General features: G+C 42.0%; 1 protein-coding gene across 1 annotated transcript in view; it reads right to left on the reverse strand.

The window, feature by feature from the left end:
* The window catches only part of CUL4A (cullin 4A), a 433,228-nt gene that overhangs the window by 186,428 nt on the left and 219,770 nt on the right, over window positions 1–27,030 (reverse strand). The window contains 1 exon segment of the mRNA XM_053707765.1: window positions 11,792–11,902. Within this exon segment, the coding sequence (XP_053563740.1) occupies window positions 11,792–11,902 (111 nt within the window).

Genomic DNA, 27,030 nt, shown 5'->3' on the forward strand with positions numbered 1-27,030 from the left:
CTTTCCTTGTAAACCAGGCAGTTTAGATAAAACCTCTGTGAGGGTTGTATTCATAACTGTGGCCATGTCTTGTAAAGTAAAAGAATTTGACGCACTACAGGTACTTAGTGTCAATTGTGCGGGCGTTACTGGTTGTGACACTTGGGGAGAGCTAGATGGCGAACCCTCATTTACTTCTGACTGAGAATCATCTATTGCTCTATTTTTAAGTGCTAATATATGTTCTTTATAGCTTATAGACATATCAGTAGAATTGGGACACATTCTAAGAGGGGGTTCCACAATGGCTTCCAAACATATTGAACAAGGATTTTCCTTTTTGTCAGACATGTTAAACAGGCTAGTTATGGAAAACACTGTAATCAAAGTAAATAACACTTAGAATTAAAACGGTACTGTGCCTTTAAGAGAAAAAAAGCTGCACAAATTCTGCAAAACAGTGTAAAAAAGCAGTAAACTTAACAAAATTTTTACAGTAGCATCATAAAGCCTTAGTGACTTTGCACAGCTATGCAAATAAACAATTAACCCCTTAATGACAAAACCGGATTTAAAAAACGTCAAAACCGGTAAAAAGGACTTTAAAACCTTGCCACAGCACTGCTGTGGCTCCTACCTGCCCTTCAGAACGATTTGTGGGGGAAAAAACATAATTTATGCTTACCTGATAAATTCCTTTCTCCTGTAGTGTAGTCAGTCCACGGGTCATCCATTACTTATGGGATTATATCTCCTCCCTAACAGGAAGTGCAAGAGGATCACCCAAGCAGAGCTGCTATATAGCTAATCCCCTCTACGTCATATCCAGTCATTCGACCAAAACCAAACGAGAAAGGAGAAACTATAGGGTGCAGTGGTGACTGGAGTTTAATTTAAAATTTAGACCTGCCGTAAAAACAGGGCGGGCCGTGGACTGACTACACTACAGGAGAAAGGAATTTATCAGGTAAGCATAAATTATGTTTTCTCCTGTTAAGTGTAGTCAGTCCACGGGTCATCCATTACTTATGGGATACCAATACCAAAGTTAAAAGTACACGGATGACGGGAGGGACAGGCAGGACCTTTACACGGAAGGAACCACTGCCTGAAGAACCTTTCTCCCAAAAACAGCCTCCGAAGAAGCAAAAGTGTCAAATTTGGAAAATTTGGAAAAGGTGTGAAGTGAAGACCAAGTTGCAGCCTTGCAAATCTGTTCAACAGAGGCCTCATTTTTAAAGGCCCAAGTGGAAGCCACAGCTCTGGTAGAATGAGCTGTAATTCTTTCAGGAGGCTGCTGTCCAGCAGTCTCATAGGCTAAACGTATTATGCTACGAAGCCAGAAGGAGAGAGAGGTAGCCGAAGCCTTTTGACCTCTCCTCTGTCCCGAATAAACGACAAACAGGGAAGAAGTTTGTCGAAAATCTTTAGTTGCCTGTAAATAGAATTTCAGGGTCCGGACAACGTCCAGATTGTGCAGAAGTCGTTCCTTCTTTGAGGAAGGATTAGGGCACAATGAAGGAACAACAATCTCTTGATTGATATTCTTGTTAGTGACTACCTTAGGTAAGAACCCAGGTTTAGTACGCAGAACTACCTTGTCTGAATGAAAAATCAGATAAGGGGAATCACAATGTAAGGCTGATAACTCAGAGACTCTTCGAGCCGAGGAAATAGCCATTAGGAACAGAAATTTCCAAGATAACAGCTTGATATCAATGGAATGAAGGGGTTCAAACGGAACACCCTGTAAAACATTAAGAACTAAGTTTAAGCTCCATGGCGGAGCAACAGTTTTAAATACAGGCTTAATCCTGGCCAAAGCCTGACAAAAAGCCTGAACGTCTAGAACTTCTGACAGACGCTTGTGCAAAAGAATGGACAGAGCTGAGATCTGTCCCTTTAACGAACTAGCAGATAAACCCTTTTCTAAGCCTTCTTGTAGAAAAGACAATATCCTAGGAATCCTAACCTTACTCCATGAGTAACTCTTGGATTCGCACCAATGTAAGTATTTACGCCATATTTTATGGTAAATTTTCCTGGTAACAGGTTTCCTAGCCTGTATTAAGGTATCAATTACTGACTCCGAGAATCCACACTTTGATAGAATCAAGCGTTCAATCTCCATGCAGTCAGCCTCAGAGAAATTAGATTTGGATGTTTGAAAGGACCCTGAACCAGAAGGTCCTGTCTCAGAGGCAGAGACCATGGTGGACAGGACGACATGTCCACTAGATCTGCATACCAGGTCCTGCGTGGCCACGCAGGCGCTATTAGAATCACAGATGCTCTCTCCTGCTTGATCCTGGCAATCAGACGAGGAAGTATCGGGAAGGGTGGAAACACATAAGCCATGTTGAAGACCCAAGGTGCTGTCAGAGCATCTATCAGAACCGCTTCCGGGTCCCTGGATCTTGATCCGTAACAAGGAAGCTTGGCGTTCTGGCGAGACGCCATGAGATCCAGATCTGGTTTGCCCCAACGCCGAAGCAGTTGTGCAAATACCTCCGGGTGAAGTTCCCACTCCCCCGGATGAAAAGTCTGGCGACTTAGGAAATCCGCCTCCCAGTTCTCCACGCCTGGGATGTGGATCGCTGACAGGTGGCAAGAGTGAGACTCTGCCCAGCGAATTATCTTTGAGACTTCCATCATCGCTAGGGAACTCCTTGTCCCTCCCTGATGGTTGATGTAAGCCACAGTCGTGATGTTGTCCGACTGGAACCTGATGAACCTCAGAGTTGCTAGCTGAGGCCAAGCCAGAAGAGCATTGAGAACTGCTCTCAATTCCAGAATGTTTATTGGAAGGAGACTCTCCTCCTGAGTCCATGATCCCTGAGCCTTCAGGGAATTCCAGACAGCGCCCCAACCTAGTAGGCTGGCGTCTGTTGTTACAATTGTCCAGTCTGGCCTGCTGAAGGGCATCCCCCTGGACAGATGTGGCCGAGAAAGCCACCATAGAAGAGAATCTCTGGTCTCTTGATCCAGATTCAGCATAGGGGACAAATCTGAGTAATCCCCATTCCACTGACTTAGCATGCACAATTGTAGTGGTCTGAGATGCAGTCGTGCAAAAGGTACTATGTCCATTGCCGCTACCATTAAGCCGATTACCTCCATGCATTGAGCCACTGACGGGTGTTGAATGGAATGAAGGACACGGCAAGCATTTAGAAGTTTTGTTAACCTGTCTTCTGTCAGGTAAATTTTCATTTCTACAGAATCTATAAGAGTCCCCAAGAAAGGAACTCTTGTGAGTGGCCTTAGAGAACTCTTTTCTACGTTCACCTTCCACCCATGCGACCTTAGAAATGCCAGAACCAACTCTGTATGAGACTTGGCAGTCTGGAAACTTGACGCTTGTATCAGAATGTCGTCTAGGTACGGAGCTACCGAAATTCCTTGCGGTCTTAGTACCGCCAGAAGAGAGCCCAGAACCTTTGTAAAGATTCTTGGAGCCGTGGCTAACCCGAAGGGAAGAGCTACAAACTGGTAATGCCTGTCTAGGAAGGCAAACCTTAGGTACCGATAATGATCCTTGTGAATCGGTATGTGGAGGTAGGCATCCTTTAAATCCACTGTGGTCATGTATTGACCCCTTTGGATCATAGGTAAGATTGTCCGAATAGTCTCCATTTTGAACGATGGAACTCTTAGGAATTTGTTTAGGATCTTTAAGTCCAAAATTGGTCTGAAGGTTCCCTTTTTTTTGGGAACCACAAACAGATTTGAGTAAAACCCTTGTCCGTGTTCCGACCGCGGAACTGGATGGATCACTCCCATTAGTAAAAGGTCTTGTACACAGCGTAGAAACGCTTTTCTCTTTAGCTGGTTTGTTGACAGCCTTGAAAGATGAAATCTCCCTTTTGGAGGAGAAGCTTTGAAGTCCAGAAGATATCCCTGAGATATGATCTCTAAAGCCCAGGGATCCTGGACATCTCTTGCCCAAGCCTGGGCGAAGAGAGAAAGTCTGCCCCCCACTAGATCCGTTTCCGGATCGGGGGCCCTCACTTCATGCTGTCTTAGGGGCAGCAGCAGGCTTTCTGGCCTGCTTGCCCTTGTTCCAGGACTGGTTAGGTTTCCAGCCCTGTCTGTAGCGAGCAACAGTTCCTTCCTGCTTTGGAGCTGAGGAAGTTGATGCTGCTCCTGCCTTGAAGTTACGAAAGGCACGAAAATTAGACTGTCTGGCCCTTGGTTTGGCTCTGTCTTGAGGCAGGGCATGACCCTTACCTCCAGTAATGTCAGCGATAATTTCTTTCAAACCGGGCCCGAATAATGTCTGCCCTTTGAAAGGTATGTTAAGCAATTTAGATTTAGAGGTTACATCGGCTGACCAAGATTTAAGCCACAGTGCTCTGTGCGCTTGAATGGCGAATCCTGAATTCTTAGCCGTAAGTTTAATTAAGTGTACTACGGCATCGGAAATAAATGAATTGGCTAGCTTAAGTACTCTAAGCTTGTCTGTAATTTCATCCAATGTAACTGAGTTAATGGTCTCTTCCAGAGACTCAAACCAGAATGCCGCCGCAGCCGTGACAGGCGCAATGCATGCAAGGGGTTGTAATATAAAGCCTTGTTGAACAAACATTTTCTTAAGGTAACCCTCTAACTTTTTATCCATTGGATCTGAGAAAGCACAGCTATCCTCCACCGGGATAGTGGTGCGTTTAGCCAGAGTAGAAACTGCTCCCTCCACCTTAGGGACCGTTTGCCATAAGTCCCGTGTGGTGGCGTCTATTGGAAACATTTTTCTAAATATAGGAGGGGGTGAAAAAGGCACACCGGGTCTATCACACTCCTAGTTAATAATTTCTGTAAGCCTCTTAGGTATAGGAAAAACATCAGTACACACCGGTACCGCATAGTATCTATCCAGCCTACACATTTTCTCTGGAATTGCAACCGTGTTACAATCATTCAGAGCCGCCAATACCTCCCCTAGCAATACACAGAGGTTCTCAAGCTTAAATTTAAAATTTGACATGTCTGAGTCCAGTTTACTTGGATCAGATCCGTCACCCACAGAATGAAGCTCTCCGTCCTCATGTTCTGCATATTGTGACGCAGTATCAGACATGGCTCTAATATTATCAGCGCACTCTGTTCTCACCCCAGAGTGGTCGCGTTTACCCCTAATTTCTGGCAATTTAGATAATACTTCAATCATAACATTAGCCTTGTCTTGCAAAGTGATTTGTATGGGCCGCCCTGATGTACTTGGCGCCACAATATCACGCACCTCCCGAGCGGGAGACGCAGGTACTGACACGTGAGGAGAGTTAGTCGGCATAACTTCCCCCTCGTTGTCTGGTGAAATTTTCTTTACATGTACACTTTTATTTAAAGTAGCATCAATGCAATTAGTACACAAATTTCTATTGGGCTCCACATTGGCCTTTAAACATATTGCACAAAGAGTTTCCTCTGTGTCAGACATGTTTAACAGACTAGCAATGAAACTAGCAAGCTTGGAAAAAACTTTTGAAATAAATTTACAAGCAATATAAAAAACGTTACTGTGCCTTTAAGAAACACTAATAAACTGTCACAGTAGAATTACAATGAACCAAATTTGTTATAGCAACCAAATTTTCACAATAAATGCAATAAGTTAGCAAAGGATTGCACCCACCAGCAAATGGATGATTAACCCCTTAATACCCAAAAAACGGATAACAGATATAAAACGTTTTATCACAGTCAAAAGCACAGTCTCACAGGTCTGCTGTGAGTGATTACCTCCCTCAAAACTAGTTTTGGAGACCCCTGGGCTCTGTAGAGACGTCCTGGATCATGGAGGAAGGAATAGGAAGACTGTGAGTGAATTCTTACTGCGCAAGAAAGCGCCAAAATAGGCCCCTCCCACTCATATTATAGCAGTGGGGAAGCTCAGCAAACTGAATTTATTCATAAATAAACGACAGCCATGTGGAAAAATAATGCCCAAAAAATGTTATCACCAAGTACCTCAGAGAAAAACGATTAACATGCCAGTAAAAGGTTTTAAAATAAAATTATGAAATGATACTAATAAGCCTGCTGCTAGTCGCTTACACTGCAGTGGGGGCTCAAATATAAGTTAAATGTACACAGTATTTTCTTAGTGAAGTTCCATTCCCCAGAAATACCTCAGTGTAACATACATACATATCAGCCTGATACCAGTCGCTATTACTGCATTTAAGGCTGCACTTACATTATATGGGTATTAGCAGTATTTTCTCAGTCAATTCCATTCCTTAGAAAATAATATACTGCAACATACCTCCTTGCAGGTGAACCCTGCCCGCTGTCCCCTGATCTGAAGTTACCTCACTCCTCAGAATGGCCGAGAACAGCAAATGGATCTTAGTTACGACCGCTAAGATCATACATAAACTCAGGTAGATTCTTCTTCCAATGCTGCCTGAGAAAAAACAACACACTCCGGTGCTGTTTAAAATAACAAACTTTTGATTGAAGATATAAAAACTAATTTTAATAACCACAGTCCTCTCACACGTCCTATCTATTAGTTAGGTGCAAGAGAATGACTGGGTATGACGTAGAGGGGAGGAGCTATATAGCAGCTCTGCTTGGGTGATCCTCTTGCACTTCCTGTTAGGGAGGAGATATAATCCCATAAGTAATGGATGACCCGTGGACTGACTACACTTAACAGGAGAAAACTTCTTTTACAGCCCTCAAACACAGCAGGAACCTCTGGAGAAGCAGTTAGATGTCTCTGAGGAAAAGAAACTGCAGAACTGAGGCGCGAAAATAGGCCCCTCCCACCTCACTCGATGTTTTGAGGCCTACCAGAAAAACACCAGAGTGTCTCTTAATTAACCATGTGGGTTAAAAATCCCAAAAACAAGCCACAATGACCCCTTTAGTCCCTTCAAAAAAAACATTATAATTGCATCATTTACTGAATAAACAAAAACTTTTTTCCTAACAGTGTCACCAGTAACTAATGAGCCCTTCATGCAAGTTGAAATTCCTATCCAAGTGTCTGAATACAGCTTACCCTTCCCTCATGGGAATATTGCCAGCCTTTTCTAGAATTAACACAGTCTGTCTAGAAAAAATATAGACTGAACATACCTCATATGCAGCTTAGCATGCAAACCGTTCCCCCAACTGAAGTTTTCCTGTACTCTTCAGCCCTTGTGAGAACAGCAGTGGATCTTAGTTACAAAGTGCTAAGATCATCCTCCTCCTTGCAGAAATCTTCATCCCTTTTCTGCCAGAGAGTAAATAGTACACACCGGTACCATTTAAAATAACAAACTTTTGCTTGAGAAATAAAAAACTAACATTTTTGTCACCACACTCGCTCTGCCCTTCCTAGTTTCTTAGTGTAGGCAAAGAGAATGACTGGGGGGTGGAGCTAAGGGGGGAGCTATATAGACAGCTCTGCTGTGGGTGCTCTCTTTGCCACTTCCTGTTGGGAAGGAGAATATCCCACAAGTAAGGATGAATCCGTGGACTCGATACATCTTACAAGAGAAACCTTTATGAATCTGTTGAGTCCCTTCAAGCCAAAAATAGGGTGGAACGTGTCCTTCTTGGGGACCATGAAGAATAGAACCCTTTTCCCCTCTCTGATGGGGAAACTGGAACTACTACACCCATGGCAATGAGGTTGTCCATGCAGTAAAGTAGAACCACTCTCTTTACAGGGTTTTCTGAAACCCTTGACAACAAAAAAACGGTCCCTTAGGGGACTAGACCGAAAACTTATTCTGCATCCCTGGCGAATATTGTCCAGCAATCAGGGGTCCAGGACGGACTAATTCCATCTGAAACAAAGAAAGTCTGCACGCCACACGACCTGGTCCCAGGTCAGGGCAATCCCATCATGCTGAGCTGTTGTCTTGGTATGACCTTTTGGGCTGCTTAGCTTTATTCACCTTTAGGATACTTCCAGGTTGTCCCAGGGAACTGCAACTGCATCTTAGGCACTTTTGCGCTCCTCTTCCTAGACTTAGATCTCCTACCCGAGGTAGGAAAGTTCCCCTTCCACCCGTGACTGTGGCTATGGGGGGAGTCCAGGCCCAGCCCAAACAAGGGACTTGCCCAATGATAACATTTTAGACTTCGGAACATTATGCACTGACCAGGACATAAGTCACAAGGCCCTCCTAGCCAGGAAGCTAGAGTTCTTAGCATTGATATGAATAATTTGTAGGATGGCATCCCTGATGAAGGCATTTGCCAGCCCTAGGAATTGTATATGATCCTAGATCTCCTCCAGGGGAGCTTTAACAGTCATCAGATCCACTAAGGATTCACACCAGGACTTAGATGCCTCAGAAACTGCAGCTATTCCCACTGCTGGATGAAACGGGGTGCCAGACTGGAGAAAAAGTACTCCAAGGATCCCTTAGATGGAAATCTTGAGGGATATCTCAAAGGAAGTATTGTCCTGAAGTGGGATAATAGTGCGCTTGGCTAGTGTGGATATAGTGCTATTCGCCACAGGGATACGGTTCCAAACCTCTGCGTGGTTATCTGGAACAAGGGAATAAGCTCCTAAATTGCGCTGAAGGGGCAAAAGGGTACCCTGGCTTTTACCATTCTTTAGAGTTAATCACAGCAATAATGGGGGGGGTGTATAGGAAACACATCCAGAGCCCTAGGCCTTGGTCTAAACACTGATTCCAGTTTTGGAACCTGTTTCTCCTAGCTGCAGGATAGATAGAACCCTTCCCCAACAGGAACCTAAGCTGCTCCACTTTGAACATAATCATCCCCTCCTCTGAGTACTTTCCCAACTTTACTTTAGAAGGGTGAGAGAAAGAAAGTTCTGAGGACTAACTCTTAATTAGTTCTGAAGGAGAAGGTTGCCCATAACTATCGGTCGTGGCCTTCCTCACTAAACCCGGGCTACGTGCTAGAGAACAATGTTTAAACTTTCTCTTCCCCCATACCCGTCTAGCGTTCAGGGCAGCAGACATAGCAGCATGAAAATGGGCCATAAGGTAATTGGGTAAAGGGCCAACCCCAGCCGGGTTTGAGCCGCTCTCTGTGCTATGTTTTGGGGCAACAGAGGTCATTCATGGCCTGAGAAGCTGTAGTATGGCCTGCTGGAGAACTGGCACGTGAGAGCTCTTCTGCAGTCTGAAAGCTTGGGCCTCCTGAGTAAGACGTCAGAACATATGTTAGGAAGCAATTGCGAAGTTGTGTTGGAGGGTTCACAGCAATTAATTTGCAGAGCATGCATTTACTATTGTAAATGGAATGTCTCTTTATCAGTATAGAGTCGTCCATTGTGCGAGAAAGGAAATAAGCGTGAACAGCACATCGGGGCCTTTTGGGCCCCAAAGCAGTTTGGGGAGTCTTATCATCTATGGTCTGGCCGAGCCGCGTTGTTACCGCTCTCCCAAAGGGTTATTGTGCAGTGGATCTGAAGCGCAAATGGCGCAAAAGCGCTACCTACAGCAGGAATCAGAGTCACCGCCCACCGCTGTGGCCTGTATCAAATCATAGCCTGTGGTCTGTAATAAAACCCATTAGCCAACTATGGATGACCTGCATGATATCAGTTTAAGTGACCCGGTATCCGAAAACAAGTGCGGCTCACCTAAGCGTGACTATGACTGGGTATTACAAGGTCCACGATAGGAAAGAATGCTTGTCAGAGTCCTGCATACTAACGCGCCGAAACACAGCCCTCTCAGCCTTATGCTACTATTGCTGGATCTCCGGTTTATGTATGGCAAGCTAATGCCTGACAAAGGGGATAGGAATGTGCACAGAACACGCATCCTAGCGCAGGGACAAGACTTACACCATTTATTAGACAAGTTTCCATTAAAGAGGGGACAACTTACCTATGATGAGTATGTAATTTAGTGTGAAACACACCGCTTTATCAGACAGGGGATTTAGGTTAGACTGGATAGAGGCATGGAAGACCCAGCATCGACCAGCATTATATATACCAATATTCAATTGACATTTATATATTCGCCTAAGACAATCCATGTTAAACTTAATTTCTTCTCTTACAGCACATCTCTCTGCCTACCGCCATGAGACGAGGCAAAGAACTACTGGAGAGTAGGGGAAGTGGGAGAAATATGTATAGTCTTGTTTGGGGTGTCCTTGCCTCCTCCTGGTGTCCAGGAATAGTATTTCCCAAAGGTTATCAATGTTCTCATGGACTCTCACTGCCAATAGAAGGGGGGTGGGGAGAGACTGTGTGCAAGCTTCCCTAGAGGAATTGATGCTGTTTTGAAGGCAAACAGTGGCCAAACCAAATATTGCTTTTATTTAGATTTTTCTTCAATTCACTCAACAACAAAAAAGCTATTAACATTTCTATATTTTAAAACATTCCTACTTTACAGCATTTTCTCTCACCTGCTTAAAACTTTTGCAGTTGTCTGTCTCCATCTCTATATATATATATATATACACACACACAAAAGCCACACGTATAGGGTACCTAATGGATTCTGATTCTAAATTCAGTAAACATTTCCACCTTGTTACTCAGTCTAATTTATCATTTAAAAATTTGTATTACGACAGATAATAAAATCAGCTGAATAAATGATTGTTGTCAATCCCATTATTATAAAAGACCAAATTAAATACATTAAGAGTCATTCAAGCTAATTATTACTGACAAATTTAAATTAAACGTAGGTTGCTTCTAGTTTGAAAATAGTTTGTATGAATGCACTTAATGGTGAGGCATAAGAAGATTAGAAAAATTCTCTATTCTATATAATTATATATAAAGGGACACAAAATGCCATGACACATAATGAAATGGGATTTAACGCTCATTAAGAATAGTTTTTTTTGGGATAAATGAGTAATGGACCTTGCCTACTGAATTATTTTGCTGCAGTTATTAGATGAGGAAAAGGTGTAAACTGCTCATAGAGGTGTCATGTATGTTTGTTCAACTGTGCCATCAATATGTACCAGTGCAGCACAAGCAATTTCCCTTTTATGGGTCGCTTTACAAAATATGTCAGGAAATGTGAATTCTGAGTCCTTTTAACCTCTTGATAAAGTTGTTTTTATTGGTCAGATAACAGCAGTAAAAAATGATCTCATGATAGAAACATATAATAAAATAATAACACATTGGTACTATATCCCTACACGACTTGCCAGAATGTATAATACTGCCTCCCCTTTGTGTTGGCGTAATTATGGACATATAGGAGATACTATGTATATCTGATGGGAGTGCCCCAAAATAAGACCATTATGGAGCACATGCTTCCTCACGCTATCCAAAATGGGCATTCCCCTACCTAAAACACCCGTTCTTGCCCTTCTACACCTAGGAACCCATACTCTTCCCAAACACCACTCCTATTTCTGCATCTACCTCTTCATTACAGTCAAGGCAGCTATAGCCAAATCCTGGAAAGAAGTCTCACCACCAAGCTGGTCCATGATCCTTAATTTAATGGCATACATTTACACCATGGAAAAGAGTATCTTTTACTGACTAAATAAATCAGACCTCTTTGAGCTTGTTTGGGCGGAATGGAGAGCAAAACGTAATACTTTGTGGAAACCTAATGTCACAGTCACCGACTAAACCTACTTCCCGCAAACCTTCCCAACATCCTCCTCTATCGCATTTTTGCCCCCATTCTCCTGCACCCCCCTTATCTCTTACCCCCCTTTTTTCCCCACAAGTTAGACTTCAATTATCTGATTGTGTACTCAAATAACTCCTTGTTTGTTATAATGTATACTAGGGACCTGTGAGTCCTTAACCTTGTTTCATACCTTATACAACTGTAACATTGACATTGTGTAAATAAAAAAAAAATTGATCTCTTATCGTTCTCACCATGTTTGAGTTTAGATAACATAGACTTCTCTGAATCCACTGATGCACTTTTTCCTACCAGTAGTCTTTTAGCTAGATCCTTTTTGTAAAAAGCCTCAAACACATCTTTGCCTGCAAGACAAACAGAACAGTACATTGGAATTTAACAAAAGGTTGATCAGCCAGGGTGGTATGATCACTACACACACCTACTTGAAAACACTGTATATTTTTATTTAATCCAGCTGTGTGTAACTACAATACCAGGTCACCGTGGATCTCCTCAGCAGACATAATTTAGCACTTAGTGATACTGCATGCACTATACTTCTACAAGTTATATGAGAATTTATGTGGAGTAACATCCCCCCACTTAAACAAGATAACCGGTCAGCAAATATACACTTATCCTTGATGCAACTGTGAGAAAGAAGAAAAAAGGTCTTATGTTCTATACCTGGGTTTTTCTTTATTTTTTAAATTAGATCATTGCACCAGACAAACTGCAATGTAGTTACAATTTAGCTACTCCTCTTACCTTCAACTAATGGAAAAAGTGACTGACTGTACACATGCCAGTTGCACAATCCCTCGCTAGTTCTAGGACAAGCAACAAGCATCCGGATTGAATGTTTAAAGTTTTGCTTCAATGGGATGTGGCTACTACGGAGCCTCAGAGGTGAAACACAAGATTTTTTTTATAAATTGTGCGCACGATTTATAAATAATTATAGAAAAGGTGGAATAAACAGCGCTAAAAAGTACTTAGAATATCGAATTGTGACCGTTAAACCATTAAGTTTTTTACAGACCTGTTGATACACCAAACGAGTAAACTGTTACTTTACTAATATATGAACTGCCAATCATATTGAACATATGAACTACTCATTATCACAGGCAAGAGAAGATTTAAACCTATAGCAGATGAACACTTGTGAATTATAGTTACTAAACCATGAGACGGTTTTAACTTTTAAGGTTGTATTTATCCATTAAGGTGGTATTTAGCAATCGACTATCGCCCATTATTGCTGCCTAAGAGGAGACGTCCTCGTGTACCCATTAGCCCATTGTGCACATTATTTTATGAAGTATATGTTTTAGAAATATAGATTGTCTTTGCTTATTCTTTTTTGAGGAATATATTTTAAGAATTTATGTGTTAGAAATGTATGTGCTTTAGACAATTTTATATTAAATCCTGTTGACCTATTGAGATAGTGTGGGTTTTTATTTCTGAGACGATATATTTGCGTGTAGAAGTCTACATTCAGAGATCTATAGTTTTGTACTGTTTGTTAGGGTTGCACCGATACTATTTTTTTTTTAAGACCGAGTACAAGTACAGATACTTTTTTTTAATGCTGTGAATTCTTGCACATGCTCAATAGGAGTTGGTGACTCAAAAAGTGTAAATATAAAAAGACTGTGCACATTTTGTTAATGGAAGTAAATTGGAAAGTTGTTTAAAGTTGCATGCTGTATCTGAATCATGAAGTTTAATTTTGACTTGAGTGTCCCTTTAACTGCCCAGTATTTCAGGTGCTTGTCTGAGCAGGGTACAGTGATTTCCCCCAGGTAGGCTTCCAGCTGTATAGTAGCAGCTTTTAGAGCACTGCTCTCAAACGTACAATAATACAAATAACAGCAATTTGTATTGGCAGAACAAAAGTGAACATTTTTTAGTTAAGTCTTCACTTCCAGCTTAAAATGAAATTGGAACATGCAGTTTAAAAAACACCACAAGATGGTGTATGGGTAGGAAGTGGAGGTATTGGTTTAAGTATCGGTGCATTTGCATGAGTACAAGTACTCATGCAAATACTTGGTATCGGCACTGATACTAGTATCGGTGCAACCCTACTGTTTGTTGCATAACCCTAGCTCTCTAGTACACTAAGTACTTTTTACCGCTGTATATTCCACCTTTTCTGTACATATTCTCCAGACTAGTAGTGAGACTAGTCTTTTAAATAGCACACAGGGTTATAAGTTTAGCGCTTTTACTCTTCCTTACTAATTATAAATAATTATAATCATGCTATTCCACCTTAAATGGACATTATACACTAGATTTTTCTGTGCATAAATGTTTTGTAGATTATCCATTTATAATCCTGGGTAGTCCACCTGGGAGGTTTTTTTTTGCAACAATGTATAGTTTTGCTTATTTTTTAATAACATTGTGCTGGTTTCAGACTCCTACCCAAGCCCCAAAGAGTCATATGTATACGTGCATTTACAGACCACTGCTGGCTCATGTTTGCCTAATCTGTCTTTTCATTTGCAGGAAATAGGGGGGGGGGGGGGAAGAGTATCTGCACTCAGCCCCCTTCACTGGGTGTGCCAGATAATTTCCTCAACAGTGCTAAATTTGGAGCTTCTAAGTTTTTAAAAGGTTTTATACTTGATTTTTAGATAAGTATCAGTGCATATTATTCTTTATAGTAGTGTCTATTACATGCATCTCTATGAAAATTGGTGTATACTGTCCCTTTAAGCATGAATTCTCCCCCTTACAGATCAGCCTGCTCCTCCCCTAGCTAGTCATGTTTTGATGACCTATCTACCGGAGGAGGAGCTCCCGCTCACCAGCTACTAATTCTTTCAGTTCAGTGTGTCAGTAGAGATGGGAAGTCTGATTCATCTTGATTAATCAGTTAATTTCAGACAGTTTGTTTAACTGAAGCAGGTAATGAACCAATTAATCAGTTCACTTGTTGGACACGTGATGCATGAGGGAAGAGCCGCAGATTCTCCTATTATGGATGCTCCACCAATCCGATTCCTGAATCACTGCCCGACTCATCCTGACACACAATGCAGTGTTACATCTATTCCTTACCCATATCATTTGTTGTATATGAAAACCCAAAGCAAATATATACAACAAGGTGCATAGAACAAAGTATGCTGCATATATTGTGTGGGTTCCAACACAGAGCATAGAACAGAGTATGCTGCGTTTTGTACTGTTGTATTTGCCTAATAGTTGCATATCTTATAAAAGACTGGTTATCCATGATCATACACAGGGAAGTGATACGTACTTTACCCAATAGGATGTAATAATAAATGTACACAATAACTATTAAACCCAGAGCTCCACAGCAATATTAATGGGGTTAATTTTGGGGCAGTTAGTGTTAAAGGGACATTAAACCCCAAAAAATTATTTCATGATTCAGACAGAGGGCACAATTTTAAACAACATTCCAATTTACTTCTATTATCTAATTTGCTTCTTTCTTTAGATATCCTTTGTTGAAGAAACAGCAATGCACATGGGTCAGCCAATCACATGAGGCATCAATATGCCGCTACCAATCAGCAGCTACTGAACCTATCTAAATATGCTTTTTAGGAAAGAATATCAAGAGAATTAAGCAAATTAGATAATAGAAGTAAATTAGAAAGTTGTTTAAAAATGTATTCTCTTTCTGAATCATGAAAGAACATTTTTTGGGTTTAATGTTCCTTTAACAAGGATCCTTAGTGTTAAGTTATGGTGAGGAGTATTTATAGTAAGGGACAGTAAGGGATATTTTAAGGTGCAATTAGGGGTAAGACAGGGGTCTATTGAGAACTGCTGTGACCTTATATTTGAATCAGTGCACTCTTAACTGAGTGTTTCATTGCAAAGGAGTTAGTTAAAAGGGACACTCAAGTCAAAAACAAAATTTATGCTTACCTGATAAATTTATTTCTCTTGTGGTGTATCCAGTCCACGGGTTCATCCATTACTTGTGGGATATTCTCCTTCCCAACAAGAAGCTGCAAGAGGATACCCACAGCAGAGCTGTCTATATAGCTCCTCCCCTAACTGCCACGCCCAGTCATTCGACCGAAGACAAGCAAGAAAAAAGGAGAAACTATAGGGTGCAGTGGTGACGTAGTTAGAAATAAAAAACACCTGCCTAAAAATGACAGGGCGGGCCGTGGACTGGATGCACCACAAGATAAATAAATTTATCAGGTAAGCATAAATTTTGTTTTCTCTTGTAAAGGTGTATCCAGTCCACGGGTTCATCCATTACTTGTGGGATACCAATACCAAAGCTTTAGGACACGGATGAAGGGAGGGACAAGGCAGGCCCTTAAACGGAAGGCACCACTGCCTGTAAGACCTTTCTCCCAAAAATAGCCCCCGAAGAAGCAAAAGTATCGAATTTGTAGAATTTAGAAAAGGTATGAAGCGAAGACCAAGTCGCCGCTTTACAAATCTGTTCAATAGAGGCCTCATTTTTAAAAGCCCATGTGGAAGCTACCGCTCTAGTGGAATGAGCTGTAATTCTTTCAGGAGGCGGCTGGCCAGCAGTCTCATAAGCGAAGTGTATTATACTTCTTAGCCAAAAAGATAGAGAAGTTGCTGAAGCCTTTTGGCCTCTCCTCTGTCCAGAGTAGACAACAAACAAAGCAGATGTTGACGAAAATCCTTCGTAGCTTGTAAATAAAACTTTAAAGCACGAACCACATCAAGATTGTGTAAAAGACGTTTCCTTCTTTGAGGAAGGATTAGGACATAATGAAGGAACAACAATCTCCTGATTGATGTTCTTATTAGATACTACCTTAGGAAGAAACCCAGGTTTGGTACGCAAAACTACCTTATCTGCATGGAAAATCAGATAAGGGGAATCACACTGTAAAGCAGATAACTCCGAAACTCTTCGAGCCGAGGAGATAGCTACTAGAAACAGAACTTTCCAAGATAAAAGTTTAATATCTATGGAATGCAGAGGTTCAAACGGAACCCCTTGAAGAACCTTAAGAACTAAATTTAAACTCCATGGCGGAGCAACAGGTTTAAACACAGGCTTAATTCTAACTAAAGCCTGACAAAACGCTTGAATGTCTGGAACCTCCGCCAGATGTTTGTGCAAAAGAATAGACAGAGCAGAGATATGTCCCTTTAAGCAGACAATCCTTTCTCCAATCCTTCCTGGAGAAAAGATAATATTCTAGGAATCCTGACTTTACTCCATGAGTAACCCTTGGATACACACCAATGAAGATATTTACACCATATCTTATGATAAATTTTCCTGGTGACAGGCTTTCGAGCCTGAATTAAGGTATCAATGACCGACTCGGAAAAACCACGCTTTGATAGAATCAAGCGTTCAATCTCCAAGCAGTCAGACGCAAAGAAATTAGATTTGGATGTTTGAAAGGACCCTGAAGTAGAAGGTCCTGTCTCAGCGGCAGAGTCCATGGTGGAAAGGATGACATGTCCACCAGATCTGCATACCAAGTCCTGCGTGGCCATGCAGGAGCTATCAAAATCACTGAATCTCTCTCCTGCTTGATCTTGGCAATCAGACGAGGGAGCAGAGGAAACGGTGGAAACACATAAGCCAGGCTGAAGGACCAGGGCGCTGCTAGAGCATCTATCAGCGCTGCCTTGGGATCCCTGGACCTGGACCCGTAACAAGGAAGCTTGGCGTTCTGACGAGACGCCATGAGATCCAGTTCTGGCTTGCCCCATAGATGAATCAACTGGGCAAATACCTCCGGATGGAGTTCCCACTCCCCCGGATGAAAAATCTGCCTCCCAGTTCTCTACTCCTGGGATATGGATAGCTGAGAGATGGCAAGAGTGAACCTCTGCCCATAGAATTAGCTTTGAAACCTCCAACATTGCCAGGGGGCTCTTTGTACCCCCCTGATGGTTGATATAGGCTACAGACGTGATGTTGTCCGACTGAAATCTGATGAACCTGACCGCAGCTAGCTGAGGCCAAGCCTGAAGAGCATTGAATATCGCTCTTAGTTCCAGAATGTTTATCGGAAGGAGGGCTTCCTCCTGAGTCCACGAACCCTGAGTCTTCAGGGAGTTCCAGACTGCGCCCCAGCCCAGAAGGCTGGTATCTGTCGTCACTATAGTCCATTCTGGCCTGCGGAAGCTCATTCCCCTGGACAGATGGACCCAAGATAGCCACCAGAGAAGAGAATCTCTGGTCTCTTGATCCAGATTTAGCAGAAGGGACAAATCTGTGTAATCCCCATTCCACTGATTGAGCATGCAAAGTTGCAGTGGTCTGAGATGTAGGCGGGCAAACGGAACTATGTCCATTGCCGCTACCATTAAGCCGATTACTTCCATACACTGAGCCACTGACGGCTGAGAAGTGGAATAAAGAGCATGGCAGGAAGTTAGAAGCTTTGACAACCTGACCTCTGTCAGAAATTCTTCTTCAAACTCTGCCAGAGAGGCAATAACACGCTCCGGTGCTATTGTAAAATAACAAACTTTTGATTGAAGTTATAAAAACTAAGTATAATCACCATAGTCCTCTCACACATCCTATCTAGTTGCTGGGTGCAAGAGAATGACTGGGAGTGACGTAGAGGGGAGGAGCTATGTGCAGCTCTGCTGGGTGAATCCTCTTGCATTTCCTGTTGGGGAGGAGTTATATCCCAGAAGTAATGATGACCCGTGGACTGATCACACATAACAGAAGAAATCTTAATTTCTACTGAATCTATCAGAGTTCCTAGGATGGAAACTCTTGTGAGAGGGGAGAGAGAACTCTTTTCTTCGTTCACCTTCCACCCGTGAGACCTCAGAAAGGCCAGAACAATGTCCGTATGGGACTTGGCTATTTGAAAAGTCGACGCCTGTATCAGAATGTCGTCTAGGTAAGGGGCTACCGCTATGCCCCGTGGCCTTAGAACCGCCAGTAGGGACCCTAGAACCTTTGTAAAGATTCTTGGTGCCGTGGCTAACCCGAAGGGAAGAGCCACAAACTGGTAATGCCTGTCTAGGAAGGCAAACCTGAGAAACCGATGATGATCTCTGTGTATCGGAATGTGGAGATAAGCATCCTTTAAGTCCACGGTAGTCATATATTGACCCTCCTGGATCAAAGGTAGGATGGTTCGAATAGTCTCCATCTTGAAGGATGGGACCCTGAGAAATTTGTTTAGGATCTTGAGATCCAAGATTGGTCTAAAAGTTCCCTCTTTTTTGGGAACTATAAACAGATTTGAGTAGAATCCTTGCCCCTGTTCCTCCTTGGAACTGGGTGGATCACTCCCATGGCCAGAAGGTCTTGAACACAACGTAAGAATGCCTCTCTCTTTATCTGGTTTGCAGATAATTGTGGGAGATGAAATCTCCCTTTTGGAGATGAGGCTTTGAAATTCAGAAGATATCCCTGGGAAACAATCTCTAGAGCCCAGGGATCCTGGACGTCTTTTGCCCAAGCCTGGGCGAAGAGAGAAAGTCTGCCCCCAACTAGATCCGGTCCCGGATCGGGGGCTACTCCTTCATGCTGTCTTAGAGGCAGCAACAGGTTTTTTCGCCTGCTTTCCCTTGCTCCAAGCCTGGTTAGGTCTCCAGACTGGCTTGGACTGGGCAGAATTTCCTTCTTGTTTTGTAGTAGAGGAAGTTGACTTGAAGTTCCGAAAGGAACGAAAATTAGTCTGTTTGGTCCTTAATTTGTTGGACCTATCCTGGGGAAGGGCGTGGCCTTTCCCTCCAGTAATATCAGAAATAATCTCCTTTAGTCCAGGCCCGAATAGGGTCTGCCCCTTGAAGGGAATGTTGAGAAGCTTAGATTTTGAAGTAACGTCAGCTGACCAGGATTTAAGCCATAGCGCCCTACGCGCCTGAATGGCAAAACCTGAATTCTTAGCCGTTAGTTTAGTTAAATGAAACGCGGCGTCAGAAATAAATGAATTGGCTAACTTAAGAGCTTTAAGCCTGTCTAGGATATCATCCAATGGGGTCTCCACCTGAAGAGCCTCTTCAAGAGACTCGAACCAGAAAGCCGCTGCAGCAGTGACTGGGGCAATGCATGCAAGAGGCTGGAGAATAAAACCTTGTTGTATAAAGATTTTCTTAAGGAAACCCTCTAATTTTTTATCCATTAGATCTAGGAAAGCACAACTGTCCTCGACCGGGATAGTTCTATGCTTAGCTAGGGTAGATACTGCTCCCTCCACCTTAGGGACCGTCTGCCACGAATCCCGTGTAGTGGCATCTATGGGAAACATCCTTTTAAACGCAGGAGGGGGAGAGAACGGTACACCTGGTCTATCCCATTCCTTCGTAATAATTTCTGAAAACCTCTTAGGGATTGGAAAAACATCAGTGTAAACAGGCACTGCAAAGTATTTGTCCATTTTACACAATTTCTCTGGGACTACAATGGTGTCAGTGTCGTCCAGAGTTGCTAAAACCTCCTTGAGCAACAAGCGGAGGTGTTCAAGCTTAAATTTAAATGCTGTCAGACTGGAGTAACGCCTTCCCTGAATCAAAAATGTCACCCACAGATAGAAGCTCTCCTGCTTCGGCTTCTGTACATTGTGAGGGTATATCAGACATAGCTACTAAAGCGTCAGAAAGCTCTGTATTTGTTCTAGCCCCAGAGCTGTCTCGCTTTCCTTGTAACTCTGGCAGTTTGGACAATACCTCTGTGAGGGTATGATTCATAACTGCCGCCATGTCTTGTAAGGTAAACGCATTGGACGCGCCAGATGTACTTGGTGTCACTTGAGCGGGAGAAATAGGTTCTGACACATTGGGAGAGCTAGGTGGTTTAACCTCCCTTTTGTCAGTCTGAGAAACCTCTGGTGATAAATCCTTAAAACCCATAATATGGTCTTTATAACTTATAGAAAGGTCAGTGCATTTGGCACACATTCTAAGAGGGGGTTCAACGATGGCTTCTAAACATAATGAACAAGGAGTTTCCTCTATGTCAGACATGTTTAACAGACTAGTAATGAGACCAGCAAGCTTGTAAAACACTTTAATAAATGCGAAAAAGCAATTAAATAAAAACGGTACTGTGCCTTTAAGAGAAAAAAACTACCTCATAAACTGCAAAACAGTGATAAAAAGTAGTAAAAACAGTACAACGCTGGTACCGTTTAAAAATAACAAACTTTTGATTGAAGGTAAAAAACTACACTAAGTACACTAAGTCACCACATCTCTCTTGATACTTCCTTTCTTGTCGAGAGCTGCAGGAGAATGACTGGGGGTGGCAGTTAGGGGAGGAGCTATATAGACAGCTCTGCTGTGGGTGTCCTCTTGCAGCTTCCTGTTGGGAAGGAGAATATCCCACAAGTAATGGATGAACCCGTGGACTGGACACTCAAGTCAAAATAACCTTTTATGATTCAGACAGAGCAGCAGTTTTAAAACAATTTCCAATTTACTTCCATTATCAAATTGTGCACAGTCTTTTTATATTCACACTTTCTGGGGTACAAGATCCTACTGAGCATGTGCACAAGCTCACATGGTATACGTATACTAGTCTGTGCTTGGATGATGTCTGTTACATGATACAGAGGGTTTGGAATATGAGAGAAAAAATTAATTTGTCAGAAAAAAGATCTACTGCTAATTTGAAATTCAGAGTAGGTGTTTTGCATTGTCTTTTTATTATGCACTTGTTAATTATGTAACTCTACTGCATCGTTCATGAACTGGACATCACTATGGGCTTAATTTATGAAGCCTTTCTCCTCCCTATGACTGCAGGTTCTCACAAGAGAACCTACAGTCACGATTTATTAAGCAGCGGCCATGAGACCGCTGCTTTCCTAACCTCTTCTCCTCGTCCAACCAGGGTGATTGACAGCTCCTGCCTTCGCGTGATTGGCTGTGTGTGGATATGCAGCGTGATTGCAGGTGAGCGCAAAATAGCGCTTGTGTGCAATGTGTTATTCCGGCAGCAGATTGCTGCCCATCAAAGGAGAGCTTGGGCTGACAGGGGCGAATATGTACGCCCCTGTCCATCCCTTGATAAATTGAGCCCTACGTGTTAGTGAGGATCAGCACAAACTGGTAAGTAACTGTGCACATCAAATTCAACAGATAAAAGGAAATAAAGAAGAAAAAGGGATAAGGAGAAACAAGATAGGGAATGTGAGATTTGGCGCACTATCTTCCTCAAATAATAAAACCTAACACTTTATTGTGATTAATTAAAAAGCTAGTATCCAAAATAGGTCAATACTAGTTATATCACCAGTCCACTCTGACAGAAATTAAACTAGGGTATAAGAAATGATACATTAACATAAAATGCAATGGAGTTGGACTCCCAAATCAATGGAGACCATAACCGCAGCACTGAATCCCCTCATACAAAAAAATCATGCCGTCATGTCCCCATAGCGTGATCTTCCAATTACCCACATAGTGCCAATGAATCACTTCTGTTTTGTAAGTAACTGTGCACCTCAGCTTCAGTCACATGGATTTCTAAAAGTCCAATATTAGCATTATGTTATGTGGCAAACAGTACATTTAGTATTGCAATGCTCACAAAGCATAGTTATCCTTTCACAATACAATGCTAAATAATCTGTGATTGCCTTGTATCTAAGGCTTTGCACCAATCCCCCTTAACTCAGAGGTGTGTGCATACTTGAATTTAGTCAATCGGTGATCACTCACGATTCAACGAGAGTCAGCTCAGTGTTATCCCAGGGTTCTTCAAACTTTTTCCCCCAAGACCCAGTGCCATGATACCACATACCTTTGGGACCCAATTTTTATACTTTGCCAAAAATTGCAGCTATCATGTTGTTTATTTCTTAAGAAATTTTTAGACCAAGAGACTAAAATAGGTGCATGCTTTATTCCTGATTGTAGTCAAATTTGAAAGCATTGTAAAACGTAATAACACACTCTCATACAACACACACACAATCACACACCACACTCACAACACATATTTTCATGTAACACTCATACCACACACACACTCTCATACAACACAAACACTTTCATATAACACACTCACCCATACACTCTCTTACAACACATTCATATAATACACACTCACTCCTACAACACACACACACACTCTCATACACAACACACTCAATCTCATACAATACACCACACACACGTCGCGACCCAGAACACCCCAACCCGTGGTTTGAAGGACCCTTATCTATATGGTACACATTAACTAGCTTTTGTCTTGCTGTGAAAAATGTATAAATGCTATTGATTTTAGTTCTTATAAATTATATTAATGTAACAATGTTGGTTGTGCAAAGCTAGGGAATGGGTAGTAAAGGCACCATCTATTTACACAATAAAACATTTGACGTAGACTGTCCCTTTAAACTTTACATTTAGACAGATATTTCAATGTGAACACATTTTGCAGCTATACTGCTTTGGGCTCTAATCCCTATATTTTGTATAAGCTTTGCAATGTACAGCATTGTGTGTACAATAACACAGGCTTCCATGATTCTATTGTGCACAGAGCATTATGAAAATGTGTACAGTTCTCACTGCCATTGTTTTCTTTAGGTAGTGGAATCAAATTAGATGTTTCTATAGTATTAATAAAAAACAAATTGCCTGCTTAAAAAAAAAAAAAGAAGAATGCGACAATATATATATATTTTTTTCTCCAAACAGCTTTATTGACTGAAAATCAAGTTACAGCTTGTATTCAACGGTAAAAAGTTCCATTACATAGTATATTCCAAGTGTCTATACAAGATTTTGCGGTCATATTTTACATTCATAAACATCAAAACATGAATTAAACCATAACAAATAACATTATAGCTAATTTTGTCAGAATAATTTAGTTGCGTCTTCCCGCTGTTTTTAAGCTTAGAGAGGTGTCAATGAGAGTCACCAGCTACTCAGGCGTCTATTGGGGTGTGGGGACTAATGTAATCTATAGGGTGAAGTGATTGTTAGATTTTAATGCTTATGTATGCTTCCCATATTGATTTCATCTGGGTATACGTGTCTCCTCTTATTTTTCATGTAGGCGTATTCCTCTAGATCCAGGAATTGACAAAATTTATGATGCCATTGTGCTAATGTAGGAATTTCCCTATTCTTCCAATTTTTTGCTATTAGAGTTTTGAAACTATTGCTTGCTATGTATATTAAGTTCCTTCTATATAGGTAATTTACCATGAATGATATTAAATAACCAAATAAGTGGGTCTAACGGGAGTATCACTTCCAGCATGTTCAACGTCTCTTTTGCTATCATCTCCCACATTTTTGCAAGTGGGGGACAAGTCCACCACACGTGTGTCATATTTCCTGGAGACACTCCACATCTCCAGCATCTCTCGTTGCTGGATGGAAATATTTTGTGGATTTTAGAGGGGGCAAGGTACCACCTCTGAATAATTTTAAGGTTTAATTCTATTAGTCTGCTAGAGGCCGAAATCCTATTTATAGAGGAGAACATGCGTGTCCTATCATTGTGTGTCAGTTCTAAATTGAGTTCTCTTTCCCAACTATCTATATAGTGTTGTATGTTTGGCGTCGTCTTTAGAATAGAATAGGTGAGAGTGAGGGTTTCTTTTGACAGGAGTGGAATATTTGCACAATACCTCGAATGGAGTTAAAGGACGTAAAAGATTTCTTCTGTCGTTGTGTTTATGAATGTACGAGTGACATTGTCTTAAAGTGAATGCAAATGTTAATGCTAAAGTGCCCGGTTTTTAAAACTTTGATTAAAAACAGGGGCACTTTAATTCATCAAAATTTACATTTCACTCTTGTTGTGAAAAAAAACTTACCTTTTAATCTTCACAGCAGCTCCAGCTTTCTCCGGTCTCACAAGCCATTTCTGATGTCAGAAATTATTCATAGGTCATCCTCATTTTAGACCCAGGAAGAGGCTTTGAAATGGGTGGAGGAAGCTGGAGCTGCTGTGAAGATTAAAAGGTAAGTATTTTTTCACAACACGAGTGAAATGTAAAGTTGGATGAATTAAAGTGCCCCTGTTTTTAATCGAAGTTTTAAAAACCGGGCACTTTAGCATCAAAATTTACATTCACTTTAATAAAAACCAGTAATTAAATATGGAAAACCAGTCATCTATTAGTTCTTTGGAAGAATATAGTTTTTGTTCATTTCCCAGATGTATCATCATCATTGCTCGTTGGTGTTTTATGGATTGGGGGTCCCCCAAGAATCTAACCCCTGGAGCAAAGTCTACATTGTGAGAGAAGGGGGTCAAGGGGGAGAACCTGGACGATACATGGGGGTATTCTATGAGAATTTTATCCCATGTCTTAATTGTCTGAAATAATTGCACTTTGAGTAATGTTCGTTGATAACACAGTACGCCTCTGCCAGCACAATACCCCTAAATGTCTCTGTTCGGATATATCATGCTCTAATTTTACCCATGCTTTGTATTCATAATTATCGAACCAATCCACCACCCTCTGCATAAAGATGGCTTGTCTATATTTTTTAAGATTGGGAACCCCAAACCCTCCATTTTTGATATGCAAGCACATAAGATTTTTATTAATTCTGGCTTTGCGCTTTTACCATATATAGTCAAAAATATTATTTTGTAGATTAGTCAGAAAGTTCAAGGGGAGAGGGATGGGTAGTGTTTGCAGTAAATATAGTATACGTGGGAGGATGTTCATCTTTATTGTGTTTATTCTACCTAACCATGTGATATGTTGGGACCGCCATGAGGACATGTCTGTTACTATGGATTTCTGCAAGGTTTTATAATTAAGTAAGATCATTTCTAGAATGGAGGGAGCAAGCATGATTCCCATGTATTTTAAGCTAGACGTTTGTAATCGAAAAAAGCAGATGTCTTGTATGTGTGCTGTAAGTTGTTCATTGCTTTGCAAGATTAATATTTCAGACTTATTTTTATTGACTAGAAAATTGGAAGCGACACAAAACTGGTCCAGTTCTTTTAGTAACTGAGGGACCGAAACTAATGTGAGTGTGAGGAAGAAAAGGATGCCGTAAGCATATAGTAATGTCTTGTGTTCTGTGTCTTTGATTTGGATACCTGTGATGTCTATGTTTGTTCTTATCTTTGACGCCAACGCCTCTACCACACAGGCAAAAAGCAGGGGTGACAATGGGCACCCCTATCTGGTCCCGTTAGATATGTGGAAGGTGTTTGAAAAGATACCATTCACTCTTACTTTAGCCGTTGGAGATGTATAAAGAGCCATAATTTTGGATACAAAAGAATCACATATCCCAAATTTTTTAAGTGTCTTACGTAAGAATAGCCAACTGACGCGGTCAAACGCTTTCTCCGCGTCAGTTGAAACCACCACCGAAGGTATCTTATGTGTTTGTATATAATTTATGAGGTGGGTAGCCCTAACCGTGTTGTCTTTAGCTTCTCGCGCATAAATGAAGCCCACTTGGTCATTAGATATTATAGAACACGGGTGTCAAACACAAGGCCCGCGGGCCAAATCCAGCCCACCAGACCTTGTCATGTGGCCCGTGTAACCGCCGCCTTATTATTATTATGCATAGAGGAGTACACCTGCAGAGTACTGACTTGCTGCCTAGCTTGCCTGTGTGCCTCCTCACTGACTGTCACTGCCGCCTCCCGTCCCACTCCACTCCCTCCCACAGTGTGCTGGCCCGGCCGGCCGGCATAGATAGCCTAATACTGCCTATTGATCATTATGGGGGGGAGGTCCGAGTGAGTGCACGCCGCGCCACGCATGCGTATTGTGATTGTGTCAGTGGAGGACTGGTGACCAGGCGCAGCTCACTTGCCTCACGTGACGTCACTCACTCTGAATGAGAGCGGGAGAAAGCAGAGGGATACAGCCATGGCCGCCTGACGTGACGTCTCCAGACAGGCAGCAGGCTGCAGGTAGCTCAGTCACGAGTGGAGTCAGACAACTAGTCCAGGTCCACAGTGTCGACCGTCAGTACAGCCAGGTAGGAGAATCTTGAATGGCCAGGCTGGGGATGGGGGGGCCAGGGTGGGCACTGTCTGTCACTGCTGTCTGTCCACAGATTGATTGCTGGAAAATCTTGAATGGCCAGGCTGGGGATGGGGGAGGGGGGGCACTGTGTCACTGTCTGTCCACATATTGATGGGGGTCTCTGAACTTAAGGGAGGGGTCTGGCACTGGCGCCATCTATAATTTATTACTGACTACTCTACTCACTGATTAATTTTATAATAAACCACAACCAGAGGCCCATAATAAGCAGAAGCCAGCAGTTGTTAGCCCTAATGCATTGCTAAGCCTTCCCTAGCTCTTTAAATATCAATACCACCAGCATGATATAATATATATATAGTCCTATACAACCGGCCCTTTGAGGCCCTTTGAGGGTGACCAAACTGCTGATGTGGCCCCCGATGAATTTGAGTTTGACACCCCTGTTATAGAAGGAAGAACCAAGTTAAATCTATTCGCTAACACTTTCACATAAATTTTTAAGTCTGAGTTCAGAAGGGAAATAGGACGGAGATTTTTAGTTTTATTGGGAGGTTTGC

Source organism: Bombina bombina, chromosome 3, assembly GCF_027579735.1.
Source record: "Bombina bombina isolate aBomBom1 chromosome 3, aBomBom1.pri, whole genome shotgun sequence".
Lineage (NCBI taxonomy): Eukaryota > Metazoa > Chordata > Amphibia > Anura > Bombinatoridae > Bombina > Bombina bombina.